This window comes from Pteropus medius, unplaced genomic scaffold (assembly GCF_902729225.1).
Source record: "Pteropus medius unplaced genomic scaffold, Ma_sr-lr_union100, whole genome shotgun sequence".
Taxonomy (NCBI): Eukaryota; Metazoa; Chordata; class Mammalia; order Chiroptera; family Pteropodidae; genus Pteropus; species Pteropus medius.
The window spans coordinates 19,846,635-19,862,533 of NW_024340849.1; the positions used below are offsets into that span (position 1 = coordinate 19,846,635).

General features: G+C 50.5%; 1 protein-coding gene across 4 annotated transcripts in view; it reads left to right on the plus strand.

The window, feature by feature from the left end:
• Window positions 1–5,316, plus strand: part of ZBTB7C (zinc finger and BTB domain containing 7C) — a 320,272-nt gene extending 314,956 nt beyond the window's left edge. For all 4 annotated transcript variants that reach the window (XM_039842083.1, XM_039842091.1, XM_039842074.1 and 1 more), the window contains one exon: window positions 2,377–5,316. In XM_039842083.1, coding sequence (XP_039698017.1) covers window positions 2,377–3,028 — 652 coding nt within the window. In that variant the 3' untranslated portion in view covers window positions 3,029–5,316. The remainder of the gene's footprint in view (window positions 1–2,376) is intronic.
• The last annotated feature ends 10,583 nt before the right edge of the window (window positions 5,317–15,899 follow it).

Consider the following 15,899-nt stretch of genomic DNA (forward strand, 5'->3'; position numbering starts at 1 on the left):
GTAGTAGTAGTAGGCCCTTGATATCTGAAGTTTACCATTTACATTATTTATTATTTGAGGGTGACCCTCAGGGTCAACACCACTAATTATGTGTATTAATGATTTTGAAAATAATCTACCTTACAGTGTTGTGCTGAGGGTGAAATGAGGCAATATTTCAAGTCTCACTGATGACTCTGAGTGGAGTCCTACACTGGTGAGGACAGGAGTCACACGGCCAGAGAGTGAGCCTAGCTGACCACCTAGCATCGGTGTTTTTGTCAGAGCCTGAGTGAACGTGTTGAATCCCCAGACGTATCCCTCAGGACTAGGCAGCATCACTATTGGGATACGGATGCTCTGTGTACCCGCACTGTGTTTCCTACGGTGGTGAGGAGAAAGGCCTGGGCGGGGAGCCAACAGACCTGAGGTCTAGTCCCAACTCTGCCATTAAGCTCTCAGTGACCGTGGAGAGCTCCCCTTCCTAGACCTCAGTTTGCCCACCTGCAGGGTGAAGGATTAGTCTAGGTCCCTGGTTCTCAAATTGGTCTATGGAATAGCTCCAGCAGCAGCAGCAGCATCTGGCAACTTGTTAGAAATGCAAATTCTCTACCGTCTCCATCCCAGACCTGCTAAATCGGAATCTCTCGAAGTGGGGCCTGGCACTCTTCGTTTCATCAAGCCCTGATAATGGTTCTGATCCATGCTCAAGTTTGAGACCTCCTGGCCCAGATGCTCTCTAAGGCCCCTTCCTGCTCAAACATCTAATTACCCAGATGAAATGAGGGTTACAGATACCTTAAAGGCAGTGTGCTGGGGAAGGGGGGGAAGGGAGCATGGAATGTCACTTCAGGGCACTATGCAGCCCTGGGGCAGCTGGTGAGCTGTGGGAGGGGCAGGGATGTGCTGTTCAGGTGCGCCCAGCTGGAGGCCTCCCACTCCCCACTCCCCACTCCCCACTCCCACATCCAAGGCACCCTCCACCCTTCCTTTGAGCACAGGTGGAAGGGGCAGGTATGTCCTCTCTGGTCCTCCTCCCTTGGTCCCGACTAGTGTACACAAGAATGTCCTTTTCTCTCCTGCCCCGCCCCTGGGGAACCTTCCTGAAAATGAGAGCCAGTGAGACCTCTAGCGGCCAGGGGATACCAGGAGATCAGGACCTGCTCCTGTTGTCCTGGGGTTATGTTGAGGGCGATTTAAATCTGGCCATTTTAGGGCGGATGCCTGAGCTCCACATCTGCTCTGACCTCAAAACCCGAGCCAAAAATTATAGGCAGACGGTCCACCCAAGCCACACCTGCAGGGGAGAGGTGGGAGACTGGACACAGAGCTTCGGGCCTGGTCAGGGAAGGCCCCAGAATGATCCTGCGAGGGGTCCTTGCAGCCCAGCTGACCCCACCTCAGCCAGGCTGAAAAGCTCTTTTAGCTAGTTTATGCAGCTCTCAGTCTTTAGGAAGACAACCCGGGGATGTCAGTTTCCCTTTTTAAGATCACCAGGAGGTGTGTTGAATGTAGCGTAAGACAAACCCAGATTCTTGTCATCGGCCCTGGACAATAGGAATTGATGTCTGGCCCTAGGTTCAGCTATATGCAGAGAGGTTAAGTAACTTGCCTAAGGTCACCTAGCATGTTAGTGGTGGGTCTGCAGCTGGAGCAGGGGCTCCCAACCCCCTGGTGGGAGCCCCACCCCTACACCATACCTTACCTCTGAATAATACAGTTTAAATCCTGAAAAGCTTTGCCCTAGATTAGGCTGCATTCTTGTTACACCTGGCTCTTTTGTAAATCTTGGAATTGTCTGCAGACAAAGAGCAGAGCCCAGGGCTTGGGAAAAGAAACCACAGTGCAGGAGACTTGAACAAGGTATGTGGGTTCTGTAGCCTCCCAGATTAGCACTGACGACAGACAGAGCACAACAGCCCAGGGATGGGCCCAGGGGCTCTGGGCAAACGCACATGATGAAACGGAGAGAGACTGTCGGTTGGAGAGAGTGGGTATGAGATTAAGGCACAACCCAGTATCAGAGGTCCCTGGCCCATCAGAGGACTAAGGACAGGCTGCTGACCTGTGGGGGCCTGTGTCGCCAGCAGGTCTGTTTTCTAGTCTGTAAGACAGGCCCCTGACAAAAGGTGGATGCTTCATTACTCAGAGCTTAGGAGTAGAAGGGGTTCTGGAGTGGAGGAGGCCTTTCAGAACACTGCTCCTGGTCCAGCCCACTAATCCACGCCTGTTTGGGGCAGGGCAGGGTTGAAGGTAAACCCGAGCATGGGTGCCATTCCTGGGTTTTGAAGCCATGGCAGTAGGGAGTCTTCGTGGTCTTTGGGGAAGCAGGAGCAGAGAGTTAGGACTGACTCCTGGTGTTCCTTGCCGGGACTGACTCCCAGATCTGCATTGCAGGCAGGACAAGCTGAAGATCCACATGCGGAAGCACACGGGGGAGCGGCCCTACCTGTGCATCCACTGCAACGCCAAGTTCGTACACAACTACGACCTCAAGAACCACATGCGCATCCACACGGGCGTGCGGCCCTATCAGTGCGAGTTCTGCTACAAGAGCTTCACGCGCTCCGACCACCTGCACCGCCACATCAAGCGCCAGAGCTGCCGCATGGCTCGGCCTCGACGCGGCCGCAAGCCCGCTGCCTGGAGGGCTGCGAGCCTGCTCTTCGGGCCGGGAGGTCCCGCCCCGGAGAAGGCGGCCTTTGTGGTGCCACCTGCGCTGGGCGAAGTGGGCGGCCACTTGGGCGGGGCTGCCGTGTGCCTCCCAGGCCCCAGCCCGGCCAAGCACTTCCTGGCGGCTCCCAAGGGCGCGCTGAGCCTGCAGGAGCTCGAGCGGCAGTTCGAGGAGACGCAGATGAAGCTGTTCGGGCGCGCCCAGCTGGAGGCCGAGAGGAACGCAGGGGGCCTCTTGGCCTTTGCGCTGGCCGAGAACGTGGCCGCAGCGCGGCCCTACTTCCCGCTGCCCGACCCGTGGGCCACGGGCCTGGCCGGCCTCCCCGGGCTCGCTGGCCTCAACCACGTGGCCTCCATGTCTGAAGCCAACAACTAGGCTGATCCTTGTTGCCCCCAGTCCAGCTGCCCTGTCCCCTCTCCCATCACGCCCACCCTGCCCCACCCAATGGGTCTGAACTTTTTATTTCAAAATCACAAGGGAAAAATGAAACATATATCAGCAACAATGGTATTTTCCCCGGCCTCCTGAAGCAACCGCCTCCCTTTTGCTTTTGTCTGAGATGGGCCTCTCCTCCCAGCAGGGGGCCTGGCTTCTCCCTGGCTGTTCCCCTCTCTCTGGCTCTCACACAGGAACTCACAGGGGCCCATGCCTCAGAGGTGGCCCACAGTGCATGCCCTGAAGCGCTTTGGACCTACGTGGGGCTAGAGGCAGGGGTGTGTGGCTGGGCCAATGCGGGGGAGGGGAGGGGTCTGGGGCACACACCCTGGTTGAGCCCCAGGGCTTTATGGCAGAGTCCCTGCTGACTGCTATGGTGGGTCATTTTTCCGGTCTTCAGGGATCCTGGGACCCTCATGGGAAATGCCCTATTGTCAGGGAGGGCTCCTGGAATCAGGGGCAAGGCTTCTGGAGTCCGAGCCTATTTTTCCTCGCTGTCCTGTGACCGTGGAGAGGTCAGCCCTTTGTACCCCGATTTCATCCGACTATGAAAGGGGACTGGTAAGTGAGTTTCCCCTCTCCCACTCACTCACTCACATGTACATGCCTGTCCCTCCAAAGAGGATTCCTGAGAGGGTAGCAACTTTGCACTCCAAAAGTTGCTGGTGGAACCGGCTCTCTAACCGATTTAGTTTTATCACATCCACCTGCATATTAGCACAGGTGAGAAATGTGGCCAAACTAGACATGGTGACAGAGAGAGAGCTGGAGTGGGGCTTGTCCTCAGCCCACAGGCACCTTTGGGAAATGCCGCATATAACACTCCTCTCCTCTCTGGGCCGGCCACTGTGCGTGTCTGAACCCCTGGGTGACTATTTAGCATGTACTCCACCTCCACACATTCCTTCCAAAGCTGTATGAAGTCTCATGGGACTCCTAAGGCCAGCAGAGAAGGGACGGGGCCACCTCTTAACACCAGGCAACTGCCTCCCTCCATTCTGATCCCTGGAAACAGACAAAACACCTGGTTCTCGCAGTTTATGTTTGCTTTTCAAGTTGTGGATGTCTCAGGGCTTTGACATTGCTGGTGACTGACCCCTCTGCTATGTTTAAACACCCTCAACTCCTCCCTCTACACTCTGGGGATAAAGCTGGGGTGTGGGCTCCCTTCAGTGTGCGGAGACCATGCCTTGGCTCTAGTATGGGTTTGAAGGGCTCTGTGAGTTGGGGACATCTACACACTGTCCCTGGTTCTCGACTTTGTAGCAGGCCCCGGGAAGGAAGGCAGCTCTGCTGGCCCAGTGCCTTCCTGATCTTCTCTTCCCCTTTCCCACCCATCCCTCCCTGTCTTGCTGAGTTTGCTTTTGTTTCTCAGTAGCCAGCAAAGGAGGAAAGTTCATCTGCACAGATCGCCCAGGGCCGGTGTCCCCATCCCCGGAGCTGTGGGCTCCAGAGACTCCGCTCTTCCTCTTGCCTTGGCTTCTTCCGCAGCAAACACACACACACAAAAACAAAAAGGCCAGAGAAGACCACAGACTCTGTCACTCCCCCAGCTCCGCAGAAAAGACCCCTGACGCCACATACCACCAGATGCCATTCCGGCCAGAGGGAATGGCTTTGGACGCCCTCTTGTCTTCATATGTCACCTGCCTGGACAGCTGCCTCTTAGATTCTTGTCTCCATTTCAGTCATTTGTCATGTCCCCCCATCAGCCAAGGGATTGGGGCTGACCCATACTTTAAAAGAAAACAAGGAAAAATGGACAAACTGGAATCCAGTGGTGTTGGGGCTTTTGTTTTTATTTTGTAAAGTTAATGACTTCTTATAAACTCAATTTTTCAGATAACTGGTTAGTTCTCTTTGTTTTCTCTTGGCTGAAGTTTGGAGTTGTACATTGTAAAATATCCAAAGATGCTGAGTACTGTATATTCAAGAAGAACTTGAAGCAAATGGGTTGTGGGGTAATGGGGGTTGCTTTTTGTTTTGTTTCTTTTTTTTTTTTTTTGGATGTTTTGATTTCCCTGTCTGTCTATGGGAGAACTTTGGGATTTTTTCTATTTATAACTCTTTTTTATGTGATTGCTTTATGTAAAATGACACTCAACAAAGTTTGCCTTAGTGATTCAAGGGACAATCTTCCATAACTTTGGTTGCACGCCGCATCCCGCCGAGAAAAACTCTCAGCTAATTTTCTGGCCTATTTATTAAACAGTATTAATTGACTTGAATTATATTGAGAGTTGCACTTCTGTGAGAGGTGACAGCAACAAGCCAATCTATAGACATTCATTGCTTAAGGTTTTGACAGCTGGGTGTCACAAACTTGCAACGATGTCAGATACCTTTACAAAAAACACCTACTCTTGACCCTCATTTAATAATTTGAAGGACAGTGTTTTGAGTAAAAGAAAGCTATGCTTGCTGAATTCCCTGGCTAAGGTTGACTTCCCCCTTCCAAATCTCATTTCAGTTGTTAATGGGTGGTTGCATGGTAGGAACTCAATTCTTAATTGCCTCCTCCAGCTTTGTGAGCCACTGTTTGATCAGAAGCTTTGGGGCATCTGTGAGCCTGAGTGCGAGGCGAGTGTACGTGAGTGCGCATGCGCACATGCAGTTACTGCCCGTGCTGTGTGAGCAAGGGAATGCGGAAGGGTTGCTGACCGTTTTAACACAGCCAGTTCTACCAGTTTCCTGGCATGGCATCCAGAGTGGCCTCCAGATGGCCTTGCCACCACCTTGGCCTCCTTCCGGCACTGGCGTTGGACTTCCTTTTTCACCTGAGCCTCTTTCCCAAGCAGGAAATGCAGGATCCTAAAAGAGGTAAGGAAATATACCGTCACGGAACGACGTCGACTCTACTCAGAATCCAGACTAAATCCAGACTCTGACTAAAATTGTTGTTTGAACTGCGTTTTCTGGATCACTAAGGGTTAACGCAGAGCCCCTCCCTTTTTCTGTGTTTCCTCCGTTTTCTTGCTATGGTAAGCATTCTTAAAAACCTAATGCAGCATTTCTTGGTACAGAGAAAAGAACAAACCTGGGTTTCAAATCCAGGATCCGCCGAGCTCTGTGTGCTTAGCTTAATCGCTTCTCTACTCTGGTCTTTACTTGCCTTACCTCTATTAACAAAGAAGGTTGAGAACTCTCCAAGTTCTCTACCCAAACACCCCCTGGGAGAAGAGGCCAGCCCATTGCAGACTTGGGAACTGAACTCTAAAGAAATAGCCTGAAGTAACCTTCTCCTTTTGTAAAATTCCTCTGAAGTCCCATGTTTTGGCTTTGAATTTCATGTTTCTACATTCTATCACATAATATATATGCATTTGTCTTAATATAAAAATATCATCTTGAATATTTGCCAGTTACGTTACTCGCCCTTTCTCTAGGTCTTCTAGTAAAGTCAGAGTATTTTTTGGCTGCCCTGTAGCTTCAAGAGGCCCCAGCTCATGGCCGAGGGCTTGGGGGTAACCATAGTGTGGTGTCAAAAATACAGGACCAGGTAATATTCCATTTAGCTTGGGTATTCTAGGATCATTGGGTCCTCATTCTGGGAGTGGGTGTCCACTGAGGGTCAGAAGTGAACATGGGGAAGGGGTAAGGAACTGGACACAGTGGGCCCTGACCTCTGGGTGCTCCTGAACTCGTGTGAGTAAAATCCTCTCCAGTCCTGGCCAGGTGGGTGTTGCACAGGGCTGCACCGGGCATGGCCTGCTCCTTCGGTCCCCAAGGTGCTAAGGGAGTTGCGGTGCTGACAGCAAAGGGTTCTTCGGTGGAGGCGGGAGGGGAAGGTGGGAGAAGGAGGCTACTGAGGACAGGCCAGAGAAACGTGCACTTTAACCTGGAGAAGAGGCTTACGGAATGCATTAGAATAGGCCTTGGACTTCTAAGGGTCTGTCAGGTAGAGGAAGGATTTTACCAAAAGTCTGGCCAGCTGGAACCAACAGGAGAAAGAGTCCAAGAGGCAGCAGTGCCCAGGTAAAGAAAGATAACTTTCTAACGTCTAGAGTTGTCTTAAAGAGGAATGAGATCCTTTGCAAGAGAAAGATCGATCAGTCGTTGGACAGGTTCAACGTTGCCTTTCAAGTCTAAGGAGATCCTGCATGGAAGGAGGGCTTTCTAGATGGCCCTTTCCTGGGATCCCGTCCATCTGATTTGTGGAAGGGCGGATATATATTCTCTTGTGACCATGGAAAAAAAGACTGTGCCAGGGGAAGCAGGTGACAAGTGAAAAAGATGAGTTGGGACAAGTTCACAAAACTCACCGTGGCAGCCTACAGCTGCATGCCCCCACTGAGGTGGTGGCCTACAGTAACTTGGGGTCAGAGAAACAGGAGTCTGTGTAGAAAAGGCATCGAGTCTTATTTTGAGACCTCAAATATGTGACAGGGTAACAGTAATGAACCAACAGGCAATAAGACTGTCGCTCGTCTAGGCCCTTATCCGACCCCAGGGCCTGCTCTTGCACGCGGGTGTGCAGGGCCTCCAGGAGGTCTCCACTTGGCGGGGCCACAGAGGTCCATGCCACACCCCGACAAACTGCTACACAGACCCCATTCCTCCTCTCCTGGGACCCCGCCAGCCTTTCCTCCCTGCGAGTCCTCTGAGCCTACTGCAGTGGGCATTTCAGAATGGCACAACTGTTTGTTCCCCCGTGTGCACTTTCCCTTCCGAAAGCCCGGCGCGGTGAGGGCGAAAGGGTGGGGCAGGGAGGCCTTGTCTGCCACGGGTTCCCTCTGAAGAGTCTGTCACTTTCGAGGAGCAATCTCAGAGTCAGGAGGCCCTGTAGGAGGGAAAAGCAGCCTGCACACAGGTCAGCGGCCCTTCCAGGGACCTGGGACAAATTCTAGAATCAAACATGTTTGTATCCAGCGGCCCCACCTCCCAACCTCCCAGTGTTCCCCTCTCCCCTCCTGGTGCCCCTTCCTACCCCAGCTGCTTGCCCTTCAGGATGTGGGCACTCTCTCTTCTCTTTGCCCTCCCCTCTGTCCAAACCCTGATAGGAGCCACAGAGGGTGAACGTGACTCACAGGCTCCCTCTTCCGACCTTAGCAGCCTCTGCTCTTGTTCAGGTTGGTAAGAAAGGCCCTGAGGGAAGCCATGTCAGGCCTCGAGCAGTGAACAGATGGCCTTGAAATCATACCAGCGGGCAGGTACCAGCCTGCCTGGGCCTCCCAGCCCCTCCCGCCTCTTCCCACCCTGCTTCAAGGATGCAGGAATCAAGCCTATATAGTCTCCTTCCCTGCTTTCAGGCTTGAAGCACTGAGGACTGAGTCAAACATGCATTTCCAGCAATTGATGGCGAGGGAATTCCCTGGGGAGGTCCCACTCATTTCCACTCCTACCACATCCTGGGCAGGGGCTGCTGTAACCTTAAGGGGCAGCGCCCACATGGCCTAAACCAAAAAATATGGGCCCAGAAATGGCCTGACAAATGAGGACAAGACATCACAAATCTGGACAATCCTGGAAAACCTGGAGACTGATCACTTTATCTGCAGTCAGATATGTCTGTGCGCACACACACACACACATGTGCATACACACATACACACAGTCATCAGACCAATGATACATGGGCTGATGTCATCCCTCCTTGTAACAATAGGAGACTCGGCACTGCATGGACAAGACCCAGCAAAGCCATTTTCCCACAAGTCTCCCTGCTGGAATATTTATAACTCACACTCTCATTTTCATCCTTGTGGTTCCTCTCTTTATGCATGAAGTCTGGCCCTGACAACAGAATCAAGAGAATAAACAAATAGTCTTCTGGAATAAGGAAGGAAGATAGAATGAATCAGACACCTTTTCCGTGTTCCTCTAAAACCAAGTTAAGCACAGACTCTCTGAGTAACATAAGTGCTTTATGGCTTCTCAAAGGAGTTTGACATCCATTGGTCAGCTGGATTTTAACCCTGTGAGGCACATATTATACATACACATCCCTATTTGTATCTGTCAGAGTTCTTAGTAAAACACCAGACCCCACTCCAGGTGCTTAAGTAGAAAAGGCATTTATTAAAGGAAAAGGAGTCTCACAGAATTTCTACAAGGGCTGAAGAGTCAGGCTTGCAGGACCACCGAGACCAGTTGTGGAGGTGGTATCCTGGACAATAACACCACTTTTGAAGGGGTGCCATTCACACCCTGGACAGATTGATGCATTTGTTATAATACATGTTAGATTTGTATAGTATAGCACCTTCCCCAGCAGATGGCAGTAATGTGTCTAGAAGGAGTGCCCTTGCCAATTTGCACAAAGTCCATGGCCAGGAAGCCAGGAACAACCCCACGCTACATGGCATCATACGGCTCCTGCAGAGATTTGATTGCTGTTGCTGCTAGGCACAGACCCCACAGCTCACCCCACCAACACCAGGCCAGGGACGCTGGAACTCTGCCTTGTGGCCCACACTCTACCGCCATTCTCCCCAGAAAACAGATCCTACAGATCTGGACTTGCACTGCGCTAGCGCTGGTGCATCTGATTGGAAGAGCCAAGCCCCATGCCTCCCCCTGATTGCCCACTGGGAAAGTAAGCTTATGGTGTCTGCCTTGAGAAGGAAGGATTCATGATGGGAATCCTCCAAACAAGAGTTCTAGCCATGTCGGGAGGCCTCAAAACATGTCACATAGCCACGCAGGATTTGCAGATGAGAGGCCCAGAGCTCAAAATGGCAAAACAGTGAGGACAAGGATACAGGGTGAGCTCTGACAGAGTCAGGACTCGAACCCAGGTCCACTTACTCCTGGCCATTATGCCACCCTGTCTCCCTAGAAGATGAGGCCCAGAATGAGGCAAGAACCGCTGGGAACAGAAGTCTATTTAGACAAAGCTCATGCTGGCAGCTTTTCTCCTGACACCTGAGCCCTCTATAGCCCTGGGGAACATTCATTCACAGTTTCACCCTCCCCAAGCCCATGAAACATTCAAAACTGCCTTCCCAAGCAGTAAGTTTGGTCACTGTGGATCGTCTCTGTCCCCTCTCTCCCTCTCAGTGGATACAGCCATCGAGCCTTTCTCATCACGTCCAGGGACCCAGAACTTTAACCCACAACTTCTTCGCCATGGCTGAAAAGTCAGCTCCATGCTGAGCCTTTTTTCTCAAAATGGGTTTTCCTTGCTTAATCGGCACAGCAGAGGCTGAGATGTGTTTTAATGAAAATGTTTGGTTGGTCGTTTTGTTTTATTTTGTTTTGTTTGCCATTTCAACATCAATCCTGTGGGAGCTGCACTCTGAAATGCAAAAGCACATTTTCATTTCCTAATGTCTGGGACGTCCCATGTAGGTGAGCCTTTGTGGTAGAGGAAGCTGTAGCAGTCAGGGGAAGAGGGGGTGGCATAGCAAGAAAGAACACAGCACAATGTGCCACTGTGAGCACCTGGGGATACAGAAGCTCACTACCTGACTTCTTTTCCCAGACAGAGCCCCTGGTGGCTGGAAAGGACTCCCTCCAGTCTGCCCTCAGACCCAGCCCTCTGGCCTGGGGGCACTGGCAGCCTGACCCTGGGCTCCTGTCCACTGGAGTCCCTGTGTTACTCAGCATCCTTGCTCAGGCTCACTTCTATGATCATAAAAAGAAGGAGATGATAACATCTACTTGGAGGGCTCTGACGTGGTTAGAAGGGGCATGGGGACCACCAGCCCTGCCTGCCACTGAGTAGCTGCCGAGTCAATGTTGGTTTCCTCTCTTCTTTCTTCTTTCTTTAAATAACGGTGCTTACTTATGTGTTCTTACCCTTTCCCCTTTGCTTTCCTTTTATTCTTTAAATGGAAAAGGAGGGAAGGAGGGAAGGAGTGAAGAAGGGAGGGAGGAGGGAAGGAGGAGGGAAGGAGGAGGAGATCCGCACTGATTACTTATCCCAGTGGTTATGTGAGTTGTTGTTTTGGATAATCTGAGGATGATGGTTAATCAATTGCCAGTGCCTGTGGGAAAGCTGGAAAAGGAAGTGATAAGGACATCCTCTTTTTCAATCAGAATGCAGAGCTGGTAATTTCTCAGGGTTTGCCTGGCATCGAAGGCACCCAGGGAGACCCATTTGACTGCAGAACTTTGATTGCATGTGGCCGGGGCCTCCTCTCCAGATGCTGCCCAACTGTAGCCCAACCTCCCTTGGCTCTGCAGGGCACAAGAGGGACCACTCTGGGGCTGACAGTGGCTGGCACACCATGTAGGCAGGCGGGCAGAGGCTGCAGCGCCTGTGCTACGTGTTGGAAAAAAGGAACCGCAATCCGATTTTAAGAGTGAGGCTTGGAAAGTTGGGCTTGTTTTAAAGAGCTCTCCTTGAGGCATGGACTCTAAAGAGCCAAGGGATTGAGCCAAGTACATGAGCAGGATACCTGAGATCCCTCAATTCCCTGCCCGGACAGCTTCAAGACTGCTCCCAGCACCTTCGTGACCCTCTCCCACGTCTCTCTTTCTGAGGGCAGATTGCTGCTGGCACCCCACCCCCAGGGGTAGCTGTTTTGGGGGGAGGATGAACAGAACTTAGCCACATGGACTTGGGTGTTCACATGCAAGACTTTTCAATGTGTGGGTCAAGGCCAGGGGTGGGAAAAGAATGGGGTGCTTCTGGCTAACAGACTGGCTCTGCCTCATCCGAACCCCAAGGGATCTGAGGACCTAACCAGGGTCTGGCTTTCCAGGTCTTTGTGAAGGTTTGTTTGTCAAGATAGGATAGACACAGTTTACTTAACAATTGGTTAGTGTGACTTCTGTGTTTAAAGATTTAGATGTGACATGTGGACCTCTATTTGTATACTCACCCAGGCCCTGCAAGTGTTAGGGAAAGACGGAGGGGAAGCTGTGTGGTCCCAGAAGTTCTACTGAGGAAGGACATGGGGTGTAGAAGTCTGGTGGGCAGTGGGGCGAGCCTGACGCTGCATTTGCATTGTGACTTCACATGAAGTTTCCTGCACTCTATTGAAAAAGCCGGACACGGTAGGGTGCCAGAAAGGGGTGTCATTTTCTCCTGACCACGTCCCTTCACCCCCACTCTGTTTGGTCTCCCTTCTCCAACTCCATTTTGATAAGATCACATATATTTTCTGGTCCAGTTCAATACAAGTCACATTTTCAGTTATCTAAACAGTCCGGCCCACTCCAACATCAAAACTGCCATCTCTCACCCATCACTGCATTCCCTTCCCGTGCTCCTTCATGCAGCTCAGGCCTGTCCTGAGCTCAGGCTCCTGCAGTGGGGACGGGAACAGGGGCTCTTTTAGTCCATTCAGCTGCTTAAACAACATACTGCGGACTGGGCGGCTTATAAACAACAGAAATTTGTTTCCCACAGCTCTGGAGGCTGGAAGTCGGAGATCAGGGTGGCAGGATGGTCGGGTTCTGGTGAGAGCTCTCGTCTGGGTGGCAGATGGTGTGTTCTTGCTGGGGCCTCACGTGGCAGAGAGCGGAGAGAAGAAGCAAGCTCTCTCGTGACTCTTCCATGAGCACTAATCCCATTCGTGAGGGCCCCACCCTCACGATCTCATCCAATCCTAGTGACCCCTCAAGAATCCCACCTTCTAATACCATCACGTAGGGGGAGGGTTTGGGGGGGACACAAGCATTCAGTCTGTAACAGTCCCGTTTCACTCTTTGCCCCACATCCTCAAACACCCACCGGCTGCTGCACCTGGCTCTTCTGGGGGCCAACAGAGAGGAGAGAGGCAGGAGAAGGGTGAGGTCGCACTGCAGGTAGACAGCTCCCTCTCGGTGGCAGATGTCCAAATGCTGATCGTTCTCTCCCATTGGGAGGTCCAACCCTATACTGTTCCCTGATGGAAAAGAGGGCACCATCTGGCTGATTTCCTACAATACCTATGTTATCCACACACACAGGCCTGAGACCTGATGGAAATTACACAGTGAAGAATGGCTTAAGCCCCTCCCATGTGCCACTTGGAGCTGCACTATTCCCCTGCCTGGAGGTGGGTCTCTTCGATAGTAATCCCAGAATTGCTCATTCTATGAATGGAGGCAAATGACAGAAGGGGTGCTTGTGCCTTACACACAAGTTTCTGCAGGCTCCACTGGGTGACCAGCTGACCTTTAAAATTCCTTTCCTGGGGGCAGGGCTGTTGACCCTGGTGAAAATTCATTATAACCTCCAATTTGATTTTATTTGGACATCAAAGACAAGTACCTCTTTAATCTTTGTAGCGAGACATACATAACAGAGAGCCAACAAGAGCACTACATGCTGGGACTTGTGTAGGACATTCATGCTCCTCCAAATGCATCCATCAAGGTCCTTGTATCGAGGTCCTTGTATACAAGCCAAGGGAGACCAAAAATGAAGCAGAAAGGGGATTTATTTTTCAAGGACATTGTCGCGCAGGGGACTGATGGGAAGCTGAAGAGCCAGCCTCAGAATACAGGGAGGAAGCAAAAGAAGAGAACATCGGCACCACCACTGCCAGCGTGAGACGCTGCCGCTCCGTGCATATCGCCCCATCTGGGTGTCGCCGCTCCGGATGCAAAGTCCCAGGCAGGAGCATCCAAATGGCCAAAGTGACAGCACAGGTCCCCCAACTTTAGCTGCCAAGAGATGGGAAAAGAATGTTCCTGGCCTTCTTAGCTTCTGCTCACTCTAATACCCACCTTTGGAGGTGTCTCCCCAAATGGGAGAGTGACTAAAGGCAGGACCATCAGAAAGTGACAGGGGCCAACAGGAGTCAGTGTGGCTGGCCCGAGGACAGTGGTCACGCCCCATTACTCTCATCTGTTCCTATGAGAAAGAGACATCATAATGTTGAATAACTATGGTGTTTACCTGAAACTAACACAATATTGTATGTTAGCTATATTTTAATAAAAATCTTTTCAACATGTAAAAATTTTAAACATTTAAAAAATTAAAAAGTGAAGAAACGTCATTATGGCTTCTGATACCAATAACGGGGTCCAATCACTGGTTTAGAGTTTTGTATTTCCAAGCCACTTATTTGTGATTTGAGGATTTTTGAAAGTTTTTTTAATCATTTATCATTTTCAACTTTTTTCCCCCACTGCTATGGACAACCTGAAGGGGTTACCTGAAATTCGGAGGCTGGTTTCCAAGCCTTCATCTGCCACTGCTTCACTGTGCAACCTTGAGAAAGTTACTTCAACTCTCTAAATCTGTATTTTATCTGGAAAATGAGGGGATAGATGAGATGATCCCCAAGATTTCTTTCTGCTCTCGCACTGCAAGATTCCATCCTTCTGTGCCAAAGAGCGTTTGGAAAAGGTCTAATTTCCCAGTCGAAGGTCATCTGCATTTCTTTCCAGGATTGAGGTTGCCTCAATATGCAGGATGTGCATTATCAATCTAAGGTTGTTTGGTGTTACTGAGAATTACGCCACTCTAGGACCAAATCGCCCACTGGAGATGCTCGTCAAGTCAAATTACCGAACAGCACACAGAATTGCTCCCACTTTTGTCTTTCTTGTGTGGGAAAGTTTGCTAAATAGTCTTTTCTCATACATCCATGCATGCATGCAAGCATGCAGGCACATACACACGTGCCTGTGTTATCATCACTGTGGCTTAGAGTTGCATATGTGATTAACTCTATAAAAAAGCTTTCTCTTTCATAGGTTTTGCCTTAATTGCAGACACAGAACAAGTTCTTGGACTTTCTTTCTGTTCATACTTCATTTTCCACTGTATTCTTTATGTTGGATAGGTTACCTGTCTGTAGACATGCCAGTTGACATCTAAACACAGACGAGGATCTGGCCAGGGCTGTCCAGACACCAGTCGGTTGTCTCTGGGGTGACCTACTGGGGAGGGGTGGGCGTGGAGTCTGATGAAAAATGCCTTTGAAGTGAACACTTGAAGGAGCCTAAACAGATATCTGTATCTGGTTCCAAGTTTTGTCTGAAGATAAATTAGATTTCCATGACCCGAGTCAATTTTGTACCTTGATTTATAAAGGGAGGCAAACTTCCCAGAAGCCCCTAGGGTGCTGCAGAGGCTGTGCTGCAGAGAAGTGTGGCAGGGCAACCAGAGGGCAATGCATGCTGGGAGGTGTGAGCCCCAGCAGTGACCCCCGTGTCTTAGGAAGATTCTTCCACCGGTTTCATAAACAGAATTCTTAGCGATAAAAAGTGTGTTCACAAGCCACCTGTATTATTCTATATAAAACACACAGACCTTTATCACATTAGTAACCAGAAAGTCTGTGTTATAAGTATTTTTAAATCGATCCCAGGCCATGATTTTCTGAGGCTCTCTATGATGCTCTCACACTGGCCCTCATAGTGACTGGAAGGTGAGAGATCTTGCATCCACAGGTGCAGGCCCATGCCCCTCCATACCACCTGGGAGTTAGGTCCAGAAAAGCAAGATCATGCAAAAAGCGTGCTTGTGGTAGCAGGGGCAAGGGACGGAGGTAAGGAATGGCACGATAATCCAGTCACTCTCAAGAGAAGGGAAGCAAAAATAATCAGTCAACTTGCTGAGTGGGTATGTACATTTCAACAGCGATGAAAAGCAAGATTCGTGACTTACTTTCAAGGAAGAATTCAGCAGGGATCTTTCCACATGGGGAATTGCATGGAAGTTTTGCCTTTTAATGTCCCCAGCCTATTTGGCATCACTCATGAAAATGGGGCTAAAGATTCCACTTCCACCAATGGCCAACTAGGCTAGTCTTGGACTAACCCTTCCACTGACATCATTTAGCAAATCTGAAAAAATATTTTTTAAAAACAGAACTGCTTGATGGCATTAGAAAGCAATGCAGGCAACAAGAATTTGGGGGAGTTTAGAGGTCATCTAAGAGGAAAGGTCTTGATAAAAACTCCAAGCTTTTGGTTGAAATCT